The sequence below is a fragment of the Neltuma alba genome, unplaced genomic scaffold (genome assembly GCF_004799145.2).
Source record: "Neltuma alba isolate B1F8T4 unplaced genomic scaffold, ASM479914v2 tig00011461_pilon, whole genome shotgun sequence".
Taxonomy (NCBI): Eukaryota; Viridiplantae; Streptophyta; class Magnoliopsida; order Fabales; family Fabaceae; genus Neltuma; species Neltuma alba.
In genome coordinates, this window is record NW_021636135.1 from 23,450 (window position 1) to 36,760 (window position 13,311).

The following is a 13,311-nucleotide window of genomic DNA, read 5'->3' on the forward strand; positions in this document are numbered from 1 at the left end:
ACTAACTCCACAAATCTCCAATCCATTACCTCTGGACTTGACATCAACAATTGCTACGCGATCTCTCGTCATTCTCTCACATACAGCAACTTCTTCAACCACAGTTTCAAAGCCAAAGAGAGGAAACCAAGCAACAAAAAATACCATTATCATGTGGGCAGATTAGTGTTTGTCAGCTGCCAAAATCCAGTTCACTCTCCTTCGTATGCTGAAATTGTGGCTCCTTGTTCTGGTGAAGCACCAAAAACTCGTTATTCTTATGTGCTGACGGGGGATCCAAGTGTATCTGATGTGGAAGAGTCGTGCAAAATAGATATGTCGGTGAAGGTTTTGCCATGGGGGCCAATGAGATGTAATGAGAATTGTTCATATCCGAAAGTTCAGAGGGAAGAGGTAAAGGAGATTCACATCAAATGGATTGCTGATCGTTGTGGAGTGTGGGATGGAGGGCAACCTAACTGCTGGTTTGAAAATGCCACTAGTATGGTTCTTTGTCATCGTCCACTTGATCTTGCAACGGTTTCAGGTGAACTTTTGCAGTTAGTTATATATCATGGTATTCTTGAGAACAAAAGAAAATATTGGAACCAATTATTTTCATGATGATCTAATCGAAACTTCTGTTTTGAATTTTTACAACGCAGCTTTTACTATTGGGAAAGCGATCGGTATAGGTGAGTGAAGCAAGTCCCCCCCCCTTTCCTGGTTCTACAATTTCATTTCTCACACTTCATTAAATTTATTAATTATACGTGTTATTTTCATCCCAAAACCAATAACAGTTGCATAAATAAAACCATCCGTTAGATATTTTGGCTATTCTCTACTCAGTGGAATTGTCTTCTTTGAGGAATTCATGTAAGAACTAATTAAAGCATAGCTTCAACTACCAAACTATCATGATACATGTAAGAACTGAAAATATACAGGCCATAATATGAAAAACTTCTTTTCACACAAACATTCAGCTTGGTTATATTCCATGTGTTAAACATGTACGTATGACCATATATATATAAGTCTATATGACATAGGAAGAATTCATTTAATGCTGATTACTTTTGAAATCTTGTGTACAGTAACTCTCTGGTCTGCGGCTAAATTTATACTAGGTGCACCTTGTGTTTTAATATTCTTGATTCTTCGATGGAGAAGAAGACATCAATCTTATTATGACAATGTTGAGGACTTCCTCCGAAATAATAGTAACCTGATGCCCATCAAGTACTCTTACTCAGAGATCAAGAAAATGACCAATGGCTTCAAACACAAGTTAGGAGAAGGAGGCTATGGTTATGTGTATAAAGGTAAGCTTCGAAGCAATCGCGATGTAGCCATCAAGTTACTGGCAAAGTCCAAAGCCAATAATGCACAAGATTTCATAAGCGAAGTTGCCACTATTGGCAGGATTCATCATGGCAATGTGGTGCAGCTGATTGGATTCTGCACCGAAAGAAGTAAGCGAGCTCTTGTTTATGAATTTATGCCTAATGGATCACTTGACAAGTACATCTTCTTGGAGAGACAAAGCAACACGCCCATCAATTACGAGAAAATGTTTAACATTTCTCTTGGGATTGCTCGAGGAATTGAGTATTTACATCGAGGATGTGATATGCAAATTCTACACTTTGATATCAAACCTCACAATATCCTTCTTGATGAAAATTTTAATCCAAAGATTTCGGATTTCGGATTGGCTAAGTTGTACCCATTAGATAAGAGTATTGTGTCTCTGACAAATGCAAGAGGAACATTTGGATACATGGCTCCTGAATTCTTGTACAAGAACATTGGAGGAATATCACACAAAGCTGATGTTTATAGTTTTGGGATGCTACTAATGGAAATGGCTGGTAGAAGGAAGAACTCGAATGTCATTGAGCATTCCTGGCAGACCTATTTTGCGAAATGGGTTTATGATCAATTTGAGGAATCAATAGAGGGGAGCAATATCTCAGATGAGGAAAGAGGAATTGCAAAGAAGATGATCATAATAGCTTCACATTGCATACAGATGTATCCTAATGATCGACCTTCGATGAAGAATGTGTTAGATATGCTTGAGGGAGAAATGGAGCTTCAAGAGGCTCTTCCTCCCTAAATTTATGTAACTTGGTGAGAGATTTTAGGAGAAAATATTGCTACTACTGACAACTTGTGTTCCGATTAAACTACTTGCAAATAAGTAAAACTAGCATTATGGTTAGTATTTTCAATGTTTTCTGAAGTATTCTGATTTACTGGACTATATGTAGGTCATTGTTGGAAGAAGGTTGTTATCCTAGTAAATAATGAAATTTTTATGTTGCCACGTTTTTACATGCTCTTTTATGACATAGCTATATTTCTTCAGTATATGGAAATTTAAATTAACAAGTTTTCTCTGCAGTTATGCATTTTTAAAAAAGAATTTGCTGTTTGGCGGAATTCTAATTCATAGTTTATATAACTTGCATGATGATATAAGGAATCCAGTAGATTTAAATTAAGAAAACGAGTTCGGAAAGATAAAATTAAGTTTCAAATTTAATATTACTTCCTATCCTAATTATAAAATCTACTTTGTAGTACAATATTACAAATTAGATTTTATATTTATGGCAGAGTATTATACTTTTTTTTTTTTGGGTAATGTGGTGGGGCTTCCCATATAAACGCTGTCACATTTTCCTAGAAATTGCTTGGTCCATCTTTCTTATCACTTTGTTGAAAGTTTGTCGCCAATAATGAATTCAGTGGTAGTAAAGCACAGCAATTGTGGTTGACTTGGAGTCAATATAATTTGGCTTTTTTAAAAAAATTAATTTCCATCGGCTTATGGTTCCATCCAATCAATTGTTACCGAAACATCAATTCTTGCCGACAATATGTAGAATAGTATAATCTAACGAAAAAATTTCAGAAGTATAACTATATATTTTTCATTTTAATAAGAATGAGATATTAAATAGAAGCAAGGAAAATTTGCTGAAAAGTTACTTATCTAGGTAGATTTTGATTAAAATGACTTGAATTCAGTAGGCAAAACTCATCTTCAACATATGAGTGTAATTTTTCTTCAGCTATGCAACATGTATTTCTTTTAGTACTTAGTTAAAAGAGTTGCAATGAGTTGCAGCTAGATCTTTAAACAAATTTCAAATTCTTTTGGTGATAATATTTCAGATAGGTACTTCTCGCTAATTTTTCCTAGAAACCATTGCAAATGTAGTTTTCTCATAATTACTATTTATTAGATTATATAAATTCAATTTTTCGTTTCTATTTAAGTGTATTCTTTTTAACTATATACATGTGTGTGCTAGAATGAAGCAAAATTCCTCTTGTCATCATCATGTTCTTCATCTTCGTTGAAAATTCTTGTGGCATTTATTAATGGGCGGTGGTGGTGGTGGAATTGCACAAGGCATTGACTCCAAGTCAACTGTTATTAATAATATCTTTAATCATCAATCACTCACGGGCAGTCACCAAAATCTGTCCTAGTCAATCCTTATATAAATTATATAGAATTGAGTTGGGCAAATTTCAAAAGTTGGAAAGAACTTTATTATTTATTGGCCACTGCACACAAAAAGTTTCATTGGCTCTATTTTTTAAAAAAATTTTACTTTAAAATTCTAACAAAAATTCACAAAAATGTAAAAGCAAATCTCATTTATATTTTTATTGTGTTACTCTTACTATTGTCTCCCACATCTTAACGATCCCCTTCAGTGGAGATTTAAAATACTATTTCCTCCAATCATAAATATAAAACCCATTTTGTAATTTAAATTACACTACAAAATGGGTCTTATATTTAGGATCGGAGGAGTATTAAGCTTTCTTTGCAGTTATACACTTCGAAAAGAATTTCGTTTACATTTGATGTAATTTTAGTTCCTCAAAATGGATAGTCCCTGCTTCAAAAAATGAGTTCGTGAAGAGTGAGCCAAGCTTCAGAACAGGGAAGCCATTCGCATATATGTAGGCCTTTGCAGTTTCTTTTTATCCATTTTATTCAAAAGGAATAATTCTTCAAGAACTTAGATTATGATATATAGCTTTAGCCAACCATGTGGCTATGAAATACTGGACAACAATTTTTTTAGGTTGTTTATAGCCACTGGCAAAAACGTAGAACTTATTTATAATTGTTTAGAATTTTTTTCATGGATAACTATCTATGATCCTATTTTGGAAATTTACACTACAAGAAGGAAAGACTACCAAGCTAAACACAAATTTACGTCTAACACAGCTAATTATATCCATCTGAACTTCACTCTATTTCTGAAATGGCAGATAACTCTGGTTCCAATCGCCTTACTCCATTAACAGCTCTTTGTTCTAATTGCATGTGAAGAACCAAAAGGGTTAGGAGGCATGATTAGCTTTTCATCGTCCCCTTCCAACATTTGAACCACATTTTTCATGGTTGGACGGTTTGCTGGATGCCACTGAATACACCAAAGTCCAATAATGGATAGCTTCCTTGCAATTTTAGTGTCCTCCTCTCCTTCCACATGGATTTGTATGTCTTCATTGTTCTCTAGAAGATTATAAATCCATTGTGGGTAGTAAACTTGCTCGCCATTTTCTTCTGTGAAATCTGTGATTTTCCTTCCTCCAACCATCTCAAGCAGTAACATTCCATAGCTATAAACATCTGATTTATAAGACACATTGCCAAAGTTCCGAGAAAATATCTCCGGTGCAATATAGCCCAAAGTGCCCCTGGCTGTTGTCATTGACACAATGCTTTGATCCTTAGAACAGAGTTTGGCCAAACCGAAATCAGATATTTTTGGAGTAAATTTGTCGTCTAACAGAATGTTGTGAGGTTTGATATCAAAGTGGAGGATCCGTTTGTCACAGTCTTCATGAAGGTACTCAATTCCTTTGGCTATGCCAAGAGCAATATCATGAAGCTTTCCCCATCCCAGGAAAAGGTCCTTCCTATCAGCTGAAGTTATGAATTTCTGCAATGAACTATTGGGTAAAAATTCATAAACCAAAGCTCGTTTGAATCCATCCGCACAGTAGCCAACCAAGCGAGCCACATTGACATGGTGAATTTGACACATGGTCTCCATTTCATTGATGAACTCTTGTCCATTCCCAGTTGAAGTGTTGAGAAGCTTCACAGCCACCTGAATCTCATTAGATAGCTTCCCTTTAAAGACAGTTCCGTAAGCTCCTTGTCCAAGTTCATCCTTGAACTGATTAGTGATCCTCTTTATATCTGCATACGAGTATCTAGCAGGCCTAAGTGCTTTGTAATCCTCCAAAAACAGTTTAATTTTTTTGTAACCCTGCCTCTCTAGGCTAGCTGCAGTAACCCAATAAACAACAAACCCAACAAACATGAGCAGGAACGGGCCTAGGATTTCACCTGCAAATATAGCGACATATACAATATGTATTAAATTCATTTGGGAACTTTTATGTTCAATTTTTATGTGAAATGATGAATTGTTGGCTGAAGAATCCTTACCAGTGAGTACTATTTGTTTTGATGGACCTGCTAAAATAAACTTTATATCAGCTTCACATACAAATAGATTTTATACTCTGTTTATGAAGGTATTATAATCGGAGAAAAAATTATACCTGTATGAGGGTTTTGGAAACATTCAGGTTCACGTTCAACTTTGTTTTCTGTCAATCTACACTGCCCTCCATGGTCCTCACACTTTCTGCAATCTGGTTCGAGCCAAGATAGATATATAAGCTCATTGTGATAGAAAAATGAATCGGGGACTGATGCATAACCAGGAATTCTCGTGCATGATAGAAGAGGATAGTCTATGATATCCGCTAAGTATGGTACAGCTAAAACCTCATAGCCGGCAACATCGAGACAAGAGAAGTTTCCCAATTTTGGAAATTGATTTGAATCTCTACGAGACGTCCCTGAGCAATTGAATATCGCATTTCGGCTTGAGTCATAATAATCATTTGACCGAAAAGGCGATGCAGATAAATTGAGATGAGCAAGGCATCCATCAGGGTCAGACACAGCAAAGAATTGTTTTTTATAGTCAATGTCGCGTACGATAACCTTGACAGAGAAGGGCAGCTCGAGCACCGTGTGGTTTGTTTCATTACAGTAAAGATCAAAGCCAGGATTATATGCACACCATTCTGGCTGTTTTCCTTTGAGCCTAAAGGGGAATCGAATGGCAGGTCCATCAACCCCGCAACTTGTTACCGTGCATGGATCAGGGAAGTGTGGTTGAGTGAATGTAGTCAAGACGCAGAAGAAAAAGAATAGGATGGCCAATCGGCTATGCCGTTTCATTGTTCAGAACAATGTTTAGGTACGATGCTAATATTCGAAATCTAAGACACAATTTGCGTGAGTTTGAACGATAGAAATGGGAAGCAACCACCCTCTTGATATTTTGGAGGAACCATTGCTCCTATTTACTGGAAAATTTCCACCAAAAATGGGAACGGAACCAAATTTCAAAGCTTTCATTGTCTGTTTCCTCAGTATAGGTCCACTGGCATTTCATTGGTTGGTCGTTTGGTAGTTATCTTTGACTATGAAGGCACCCATGAATTTTATCTTTATGTCAAGCTGCCTCATAATTTTTTTCGGATTAGCCACCTAACTCCTTTTAATAAGTTGTCTCATAACTGGATTGCTTACACAAATTCTCAAGACTTTTTGTATTGCTTACTTCCAAACCTTCACTTCATGAATTGTAATTTATTATATTCTGTTCCCTCTGCTCTTTAGCTGCTTCCTCCTCTAATTTAAGACAAAAGTACACGAAAAAAAAATTACGTTAGGTTATTATAAAATTTTTTTATAGTGTTGGATGTATCAACCTTTTGAAAGTTAATGACAAAAATAAAATAACTCCTAAAACATACTTTAAAGGCAAAATTGAATGATAAAATACTTCAAGCACTTGGGGGAAAAAAATACTGTATAATGTTGGATGAATTAAAAAGAGCATCATCAATTGAAGATAAAAATAACAAAATTATGTAGATTAGAAAATTACTTAAAATTGGTGAAAAGCACTAAAACCTTAGGCACAATGGAGGGAGAGAGTGAAGAGAGAATAAATAGGAAGAGAACTTACTCCTCTATTGTCTTTAATATAAGATCTACTTAATTAATTTATGTAAGTTGAGAAAGTTAGATAGATTAGTTAATTATAACAAGTGTGACATAATCTCTTTAAAATATCCTTATTTAATATTAAATTATATATTAGTTTATAAGTTAGATAAATTAATTTGAAGAAATCAAAAAATGATAAATATGATAAACACAGTAAGCGAAAATTTCAGACATCCTTTTAAGTATATCTTATAAATGATATCATGTCAACTCACAAATCACCAGTGTATTTTAATGGAAAATTTTAAATTTTAAGACATGATTATAAGAATAACCTAACTTTCTTAAACTGTCTGAGTTGATTGAAATTATATTTGAAGATGGAAGGAGTATACTAGAATTAACTTCCAAGAAATTGATCAATTCATGAACGCAATCAATGAGAGTCGGACTTTTCAAGGTTATTAGAAAAGGGGCAAGAAGAAACTACTAGTTGTTCACACGTCTTTAAATTGTTGATTGGCACATAGCATTGACTCCAAAGTCATCTATCATCGAAGTGTTATCTATTATCATACATGCTTTTGAGAACTATCACCGCCCTGTAAACACCTTTCCCAGATCCTTCACAATGATAACGCAAACCGTCATCTTCCTTACCCTTCTTATTCCTTGTTATTGGCTAGTGTTTGGTTTCTCATCAAAACCATATTTTGAAGATATGCAATTTCTTATGTATAGATATTCCTATAATCGCAATCCCCAAGTGATCAGCGATCCCAGTTACGAACTAGTCTGTGAGAAGAACAAGAGCGTGTTATATCTGAACTATGGGAGGCAACTAGTAGAGGCCATTTATGCCACTAACTCTACCACCACTCTCCAATCCATCACTGCTGGAAATGACATCAACAACTACTCCGCTATCACTCGTACATACGACAACTTCACCCACGTTTTCTCATCAGCAAAAGAGATGGAACTGAGAGACAAAAATTATCGTATTTTTGTGGGTGAATTAGTGTTTGTCAGCTGCAAAAATCCAGTTCTCTCTCATCTGTATGAGAATATTGTGGCGCTTTGTTCTACTGAAGAGCCAGAAGCGCAATATTCTTATATGCTGAAGCAGTATCCAAGTCCATCTGATGTGGGAGAGTCCTGCAAAATAGATTTGATGGTGAAAATGGTGCCATGGGGACCGATGACATGTAATGAGAAATGTTCATATCAGAAACATGAGAGTGAAGTGGTAAAGGGGATTCACATCAAATGGCGTGCTGATCGTTGTGGAGTGGCGAACGGAGGGGAACCTAGTTGCTGGTTTGAAAATGCCACTAATATGATTCTCTGTCATCGGGATGCACTAAATCCTGATTTTGCAATGTTCATTGGTGAGCTTCGTGGATTTTTATCTCGGTATTCTAATGAAGAAAAGCAATTATTGTCATGATTAACATACTGAAATTAATTATATTTTTAATCTGAATTTTGACAATGCAGACTTCTCTTGGAGGTACTTGGATACAGGTATGTGCCAATCAAGGTTTTCTCCTTGCCAGAAAATTTTCTAGTTCTTTTTTTCCCCCATTTGTTTAGACAATTTAACGCACACCTCTCTCTCTCATAGGGGAGGGAACCAGACACCCATCGCATCTATCCCTATTTTAACAACATGTAACATAGAACCCACAACCTCCTTTATGAGAGAGATGGGAGGTCCTTGTGAGTTAGGCTTCGGTAGATGGCCGAAACTTTGTGAACCGACCAATTGTGGTGTGGATAAAAAAAAGTTTTCCTTTCTGGTAAAACAAATAAAACATGTTTAAGCTCTTATATTAGGATCGAGAAGGAGTAAGTAACCACTTTAAGATCCAAGAAACAAATTTTTAAGGTGTTCATCTTACAAGGACATTAAAAAGACAAGTCTTATCAGTTAGACATATAAATATAAACGTGTGAATCTAGTTTACTTAGGATGCAATGAATTCTTACTCTCATGCTGTGATCACTACCTAATTCAGGTCTCAGTCATTCTATTTATAAATCTTTTAGTTTTAAATTAACCCCTCAATCCATGTAATCTCACCAATTTCCAGTAAGTCCATGTAGTTTCCCCTTTTTATCAGGTACTCATAATTTCCTCAGTTACAGCTATAGCATTTTCCCCTCCTTTTTGTTACATCCCTATTGTTATTGATCCTATGGACTGTGGTATTAGTTTTTCTTCTGACCATTTATCTATTCCAAATTGTTTGATGTCAGATAAAGAATGCAATTCATCACTTGCATTTAACATTCAAAAGTAAATTATGGTTTTATTAAAGCCCAACTCCAGGTATATAAATGAGGAACTGACGAGACTTTGTAACTCTAACAGGAGAAAGGAGGAAAGAGAGGGAAGGAGAGAGAGTTGAGAGACGAACAGAAACAAATGGAGAGGCGAAAGTAATAGCAAACAGAGAAACTGAGAGATGCACTGAGTTACTTCACTGATGTTTACAAATCATAATATGAATACAAAGTAGGCATATATCCTATTTATAAACTCAGTATCTCTCAATTAACACACAATCATCTTTCTAGCTAACTTTATCACTCCTATTTACACTACCTACGTAATAGCAATTACACAGCAAATTATCCCTTTTGAGAATCTCAACTGTACATTCGCATAAGAATCAATAGGAATCGTCCATTTTTTCACGTGGTTATTTGACCGGGTCAGATTAGGGTATTATCAAGCTCAATCAAGAGTAGCTCACCCAAAGGCGTTTCTTACTTTTACATGGACTTGAACTCAAGAGTTCTTGCTTAAGCGACCACAAATCTCCTTTCTACCAGGAACGAATCCTATTGATATGTGGGAATTGCCCCATTTAGGATTGCCAATAAGGGATCTATAGCTTAAATCCAATTCTATCTAATATCTATCATATATCGAACATGCAGTTAGTAATGGAAATTATCCTTTGGCACCCCCAGCCACAGCATAAAAAATTTAATGGGAAGTCCTCATTTTGGGGACCCCAACACAGAGTTCCATGCATATACCAACTTCAAGGTACCTAAACAAAGTATATCGACGAGAACTACTTCTTTAGGAAACCCCAACCATATTCAAGATATAACTTCAATTATGATGGATGCAGTTACTCAGCCAGACGTTAACAACCAAAAAGTTAAAAATGCACAAGAATAAAGAAAAACAAGTTGGGGATCAGAAAGTGCCTAACCCTTCATGAAATTGTTTAAACATTTACTACCATCAGTAAGAAATTTCCCTTTCAACGTTTGGGAGGGGAAAACATTCGACAACGCTGACATTTATGCAAGTGAAATTAATTGAAATTCTCTGGAAATTTTGTTTTATGTTGCTTCATTTTCTTCTCAGTTATTTTTTTTCCCTCTTTTTTTGCCCGCAGTTGCCTATTGGTTTGCAGCAAAATTTGCTTTGGGATTCCCAATTTTTGTGGGGTTTCTAATATATAATATGAGAAGGAGGCATTTATCTGAGTATGATGACATTGAGGACTTCCTACGAAGTCACAGCAATTTAGTGCCCATCAAATACTCTTACTCTGACATAAGAAGAATGACAAAAAATTTCAAGCATAAGTTAGGAGAAGGGGGTTATGGTTCTGTATATAAAGGAAAGCTTCGAAGCAAGCGTGATGCGGCTGTTAAGCTATTAGGCAAGTCAACAACGGATGGGCATGATTTCATCAATGAAGTTTCCACCATTGGAACTATTCGTCATGTAAATGTGGTGCAACTGATAGGATTTTGTGCAGAGAGAAGAAAGCAAGCTCTTGTTTATGAGTTCATGCCAAACGGATCTTTAGATAAATACATACTTTCTGAGCATGAAAAATCATCAATAAATTATGAGAAGATCAATGAGATTTCTTTAGGGGTGGCTCGTGGGATTGAGTACCTACATCAAGGTTGCGACAAGCAAATCCTACACTTTGATATCAAACCTCACAATATTCTTCTTGATGAGAATTTTTCTCCCAAGATTTCAGACTTTGGATTGGCAAAACTATATCCAACAGATAAAAGTATTGTGTCTCTAACTGCAGCTAGAGGCACAATGGGATACATGGCTCCTGAATTGCTGTATAAAAACATTGGAGGCATCTCACACAAGGCTGATGTTTATAGTTTTGGGATGATGCTGATGGAAATGGCAGGAAGAAGAAAGAACTATGATGTTGTGCAGAATTCGTGGCAGACTTACTTTGCGAAATGGGTTCATGATCAGTTTGAAGAAACAATATTTAAAAGCAATGCCACAGAAGAAGAGAAGAAGATAGCCCAGAAAATGATTACAGTTGCTTTTACTTGCATACAGCTGAGCCCAAGTGATCGCCCCTCAATGAGCAGAGTAGTGGAGATGCTTCAAGGAGATGTTGATGTCTCAGAGATCTTCAGAGCATAGTACGAGAGACAGTTCGATTTTAACATAAGATGTGTAAACAAGTTCTTATAATTAGAATCAAAGGTAGTATATATCAATCTAAGAAATATTGTAAACCTAACTCTAGATCATTTTCTTATGGTTTGAAAATTTTCACGCATTAGTTTTGCAGTGTACGATTCAAAAATAAAGGAATCACCCCCAACCCACCAGGTTATGGATCAATGCATTACACATATTTCTTAATTTGCGGCATTATGAAATGTTCCCAAATCCTTTCACAGTAAAAATCAAAATCAGCTCTATGGAAATGAATAAAGTAATCAGCAAAAAACGCTCACCTGTTCCAGGGCGTTGATGGCAAACTAGGCAATGTACAGCTGTTCGATTCGTAGCTAGGGTTTAATCAGGTTCTTCCAAGTTGGCAATCGCTTGAAATGACCTGGTAAAAAGAGCATTGTCCCAAATCCTTTTTCCCGCCACTTCATGGAAGCAATGCTCTTTCCTCCGTATGCTAGAACGAAGACCCCAACGACAAAGGAAAACTGGTGCGACGTTTCCCAAAAAGGGGGGAAAAAAGGCTAATGCGAAGGGAGGCTCTTTATGCATACTGACTAATTGGGCTTCCTTTTCTAGCCCCAAATCAAAGATCCAAACGTGCACATGAGTACCTGTCATTTGTGGTCAGCCTAATCAAAGAACCTCACGGGCCTTGCACAGAGAACTGTAAATATATGAATTCCGAGAAGCTTCATGTTCCAGACTAAAACATACAGGATACCGGGCATTCGCGTGGCATCGGCGGTGTTCACAACTGGGGATTGAGCTGTTGCTGGTCATTTTCTTCTTCTTTTTAATCGTCTTGTCTTTGTTTAGAAACTTCTGCGTTCTGCTATGAAATTAAGCTGGGGATTGCTAATAACATGAAACTAAGCATTCGCGGGGAAAAAATTCGAAGGAGGCAATAATGTTTATGTGTTATTCTGGTTTTCTGAGTATAATTTACGTAGGAAACAATGTTAGGGCAACAAACATAGTTGAACAATACAATTTTACGAGTCCTGATTGACCCTATGCATAATGCGTTCATATTGATTTCTTGTTGCCTCGTGTAAAATTAACTTCTTGTTGGCTTGTCTGGAATTTTCTCTCAAGGGTCATGTATTAGCTAAATAAGCCCTTTGTATGTAACTTGTGCTTTCCAGCGGATCTATTGGTTGATTCGATAGAAATATATGTGAACCAAGTTCAGTTAGAGTCCTAGGATTCCCATCCCTATTCATCATCTTCTATTCCAATGTAAGATAATTTACCACGAAGAATTCATCTCTTTTTTTTGGGGGGGGGTTGTAAAACTGGTGAGTAACTACCATTAGATTTGTTCAACTTAGAGCTTGTATGTGTGTAATATGAAGAATGAGAATGCTCATATGTCTTTGTATGTGTTTGGACTCGTAGCTTGTGAGAGAGAAGGGGGTAGAAGATGAGATGACAGGCCTGTTCATGAAAGGCGAAACTACAGTGACAATCTGAATGAACATTCTACCTTGGGGGCATCAGTCTCCCCTGCATGGCACCATGTTTTAGGTGTACTTGATTTCAGGTAACTAGTACTCCCTGTTTCAGTCTGATGGAGAAAGCTTCTGTTTTGGAGAAAAGGGAAAATTCCATCAAAGAATGAAATTGCAAAGGGCATGCGAACCAAAAAACGTGGGCATCATCGGCTAATTACAACAAAAGAAAATATGAGTAAGTTAGAGACATCAGAAGAAGTTCAATATGTCAATAGCCCCTCTAGTGGGATCGGATGGTTCTCTAACAAAGC

The 13,311-nt window shown here is 36.3% G+C and overlaps 3 protein-coding genes across 3 annotated transcripts; 2 read left to right on the forward strand and 1 right to left on the reverse strand.

Moving 5' to 3' along the window:
- Positions 1 to 553: 553 nt before the first annotated feature.
- On the forward strand, positions 554 to 2,322 carry LOC114713772 (PR5-like receptor kinase). The gene is made up of 2 exons (XM_028898447.1): positions 554 to 674; positions 1,113 to 2,322. Exons 1-2 carry the CDS (start codon positions 554 to 556, stop codon positions 2,102 to 2,104), a joined length of 1,113 nt encoding a protein of 370 aa, XP_028754280.1. The 3' UTR covers positions 2,105 to 2,322.
- A 1,997-nt stretch (positions 2,323 to 4,319) lies between these two features.
- On the reverse strand, positions 4,320 to 6,406 carry LOC114713770 (rust resistance kinase Lr10). The gene is made up of 3 exons (XM_028898445.1): positions 5,599 to 6,406; positions 5,483 to 5,509; positions 4,320 to 5,380 (listed from the first exon to the last, which is right to left on the reverse strand). Exons 1-3 carry the CDS (start codon positions 6,287 to 6,289, stop codon positions 4,320 to 4,322), a joined length of 1,779 nt encoding a protein of 592 aa, XP_028754278.1. The 5' UTR covers positions 6,290 to 6,406.
- A 1,291-nt stretch (positions 6,407 to 7,697) lies between these two features.
- Positions 7,698 to 11,655, forward strand: LOC114713771 (somatic embryogenesis receptor kinase 4-like). Its single transcript, XM_028898446.1, has 4 exons — positions 7,698 to 8,482; positions 8,567 to 8,609; positions 9,193 to 9,277; positions 10,489 to 11,655. The coding sequence occupies exons 1-4, from the start codon at positions 7,698 to 7,700 to the stop codon at positions 11,505 to 11,507; spliced, it is 1,932 nt and encodes a 643-aa protein (XP_028754279.1). The 3' UTR covers positions 11,508 to 11,655.
- The last annotated feature ends 1,656 nt before the right edge of the window (positions 11,656 to 13,311 follow it).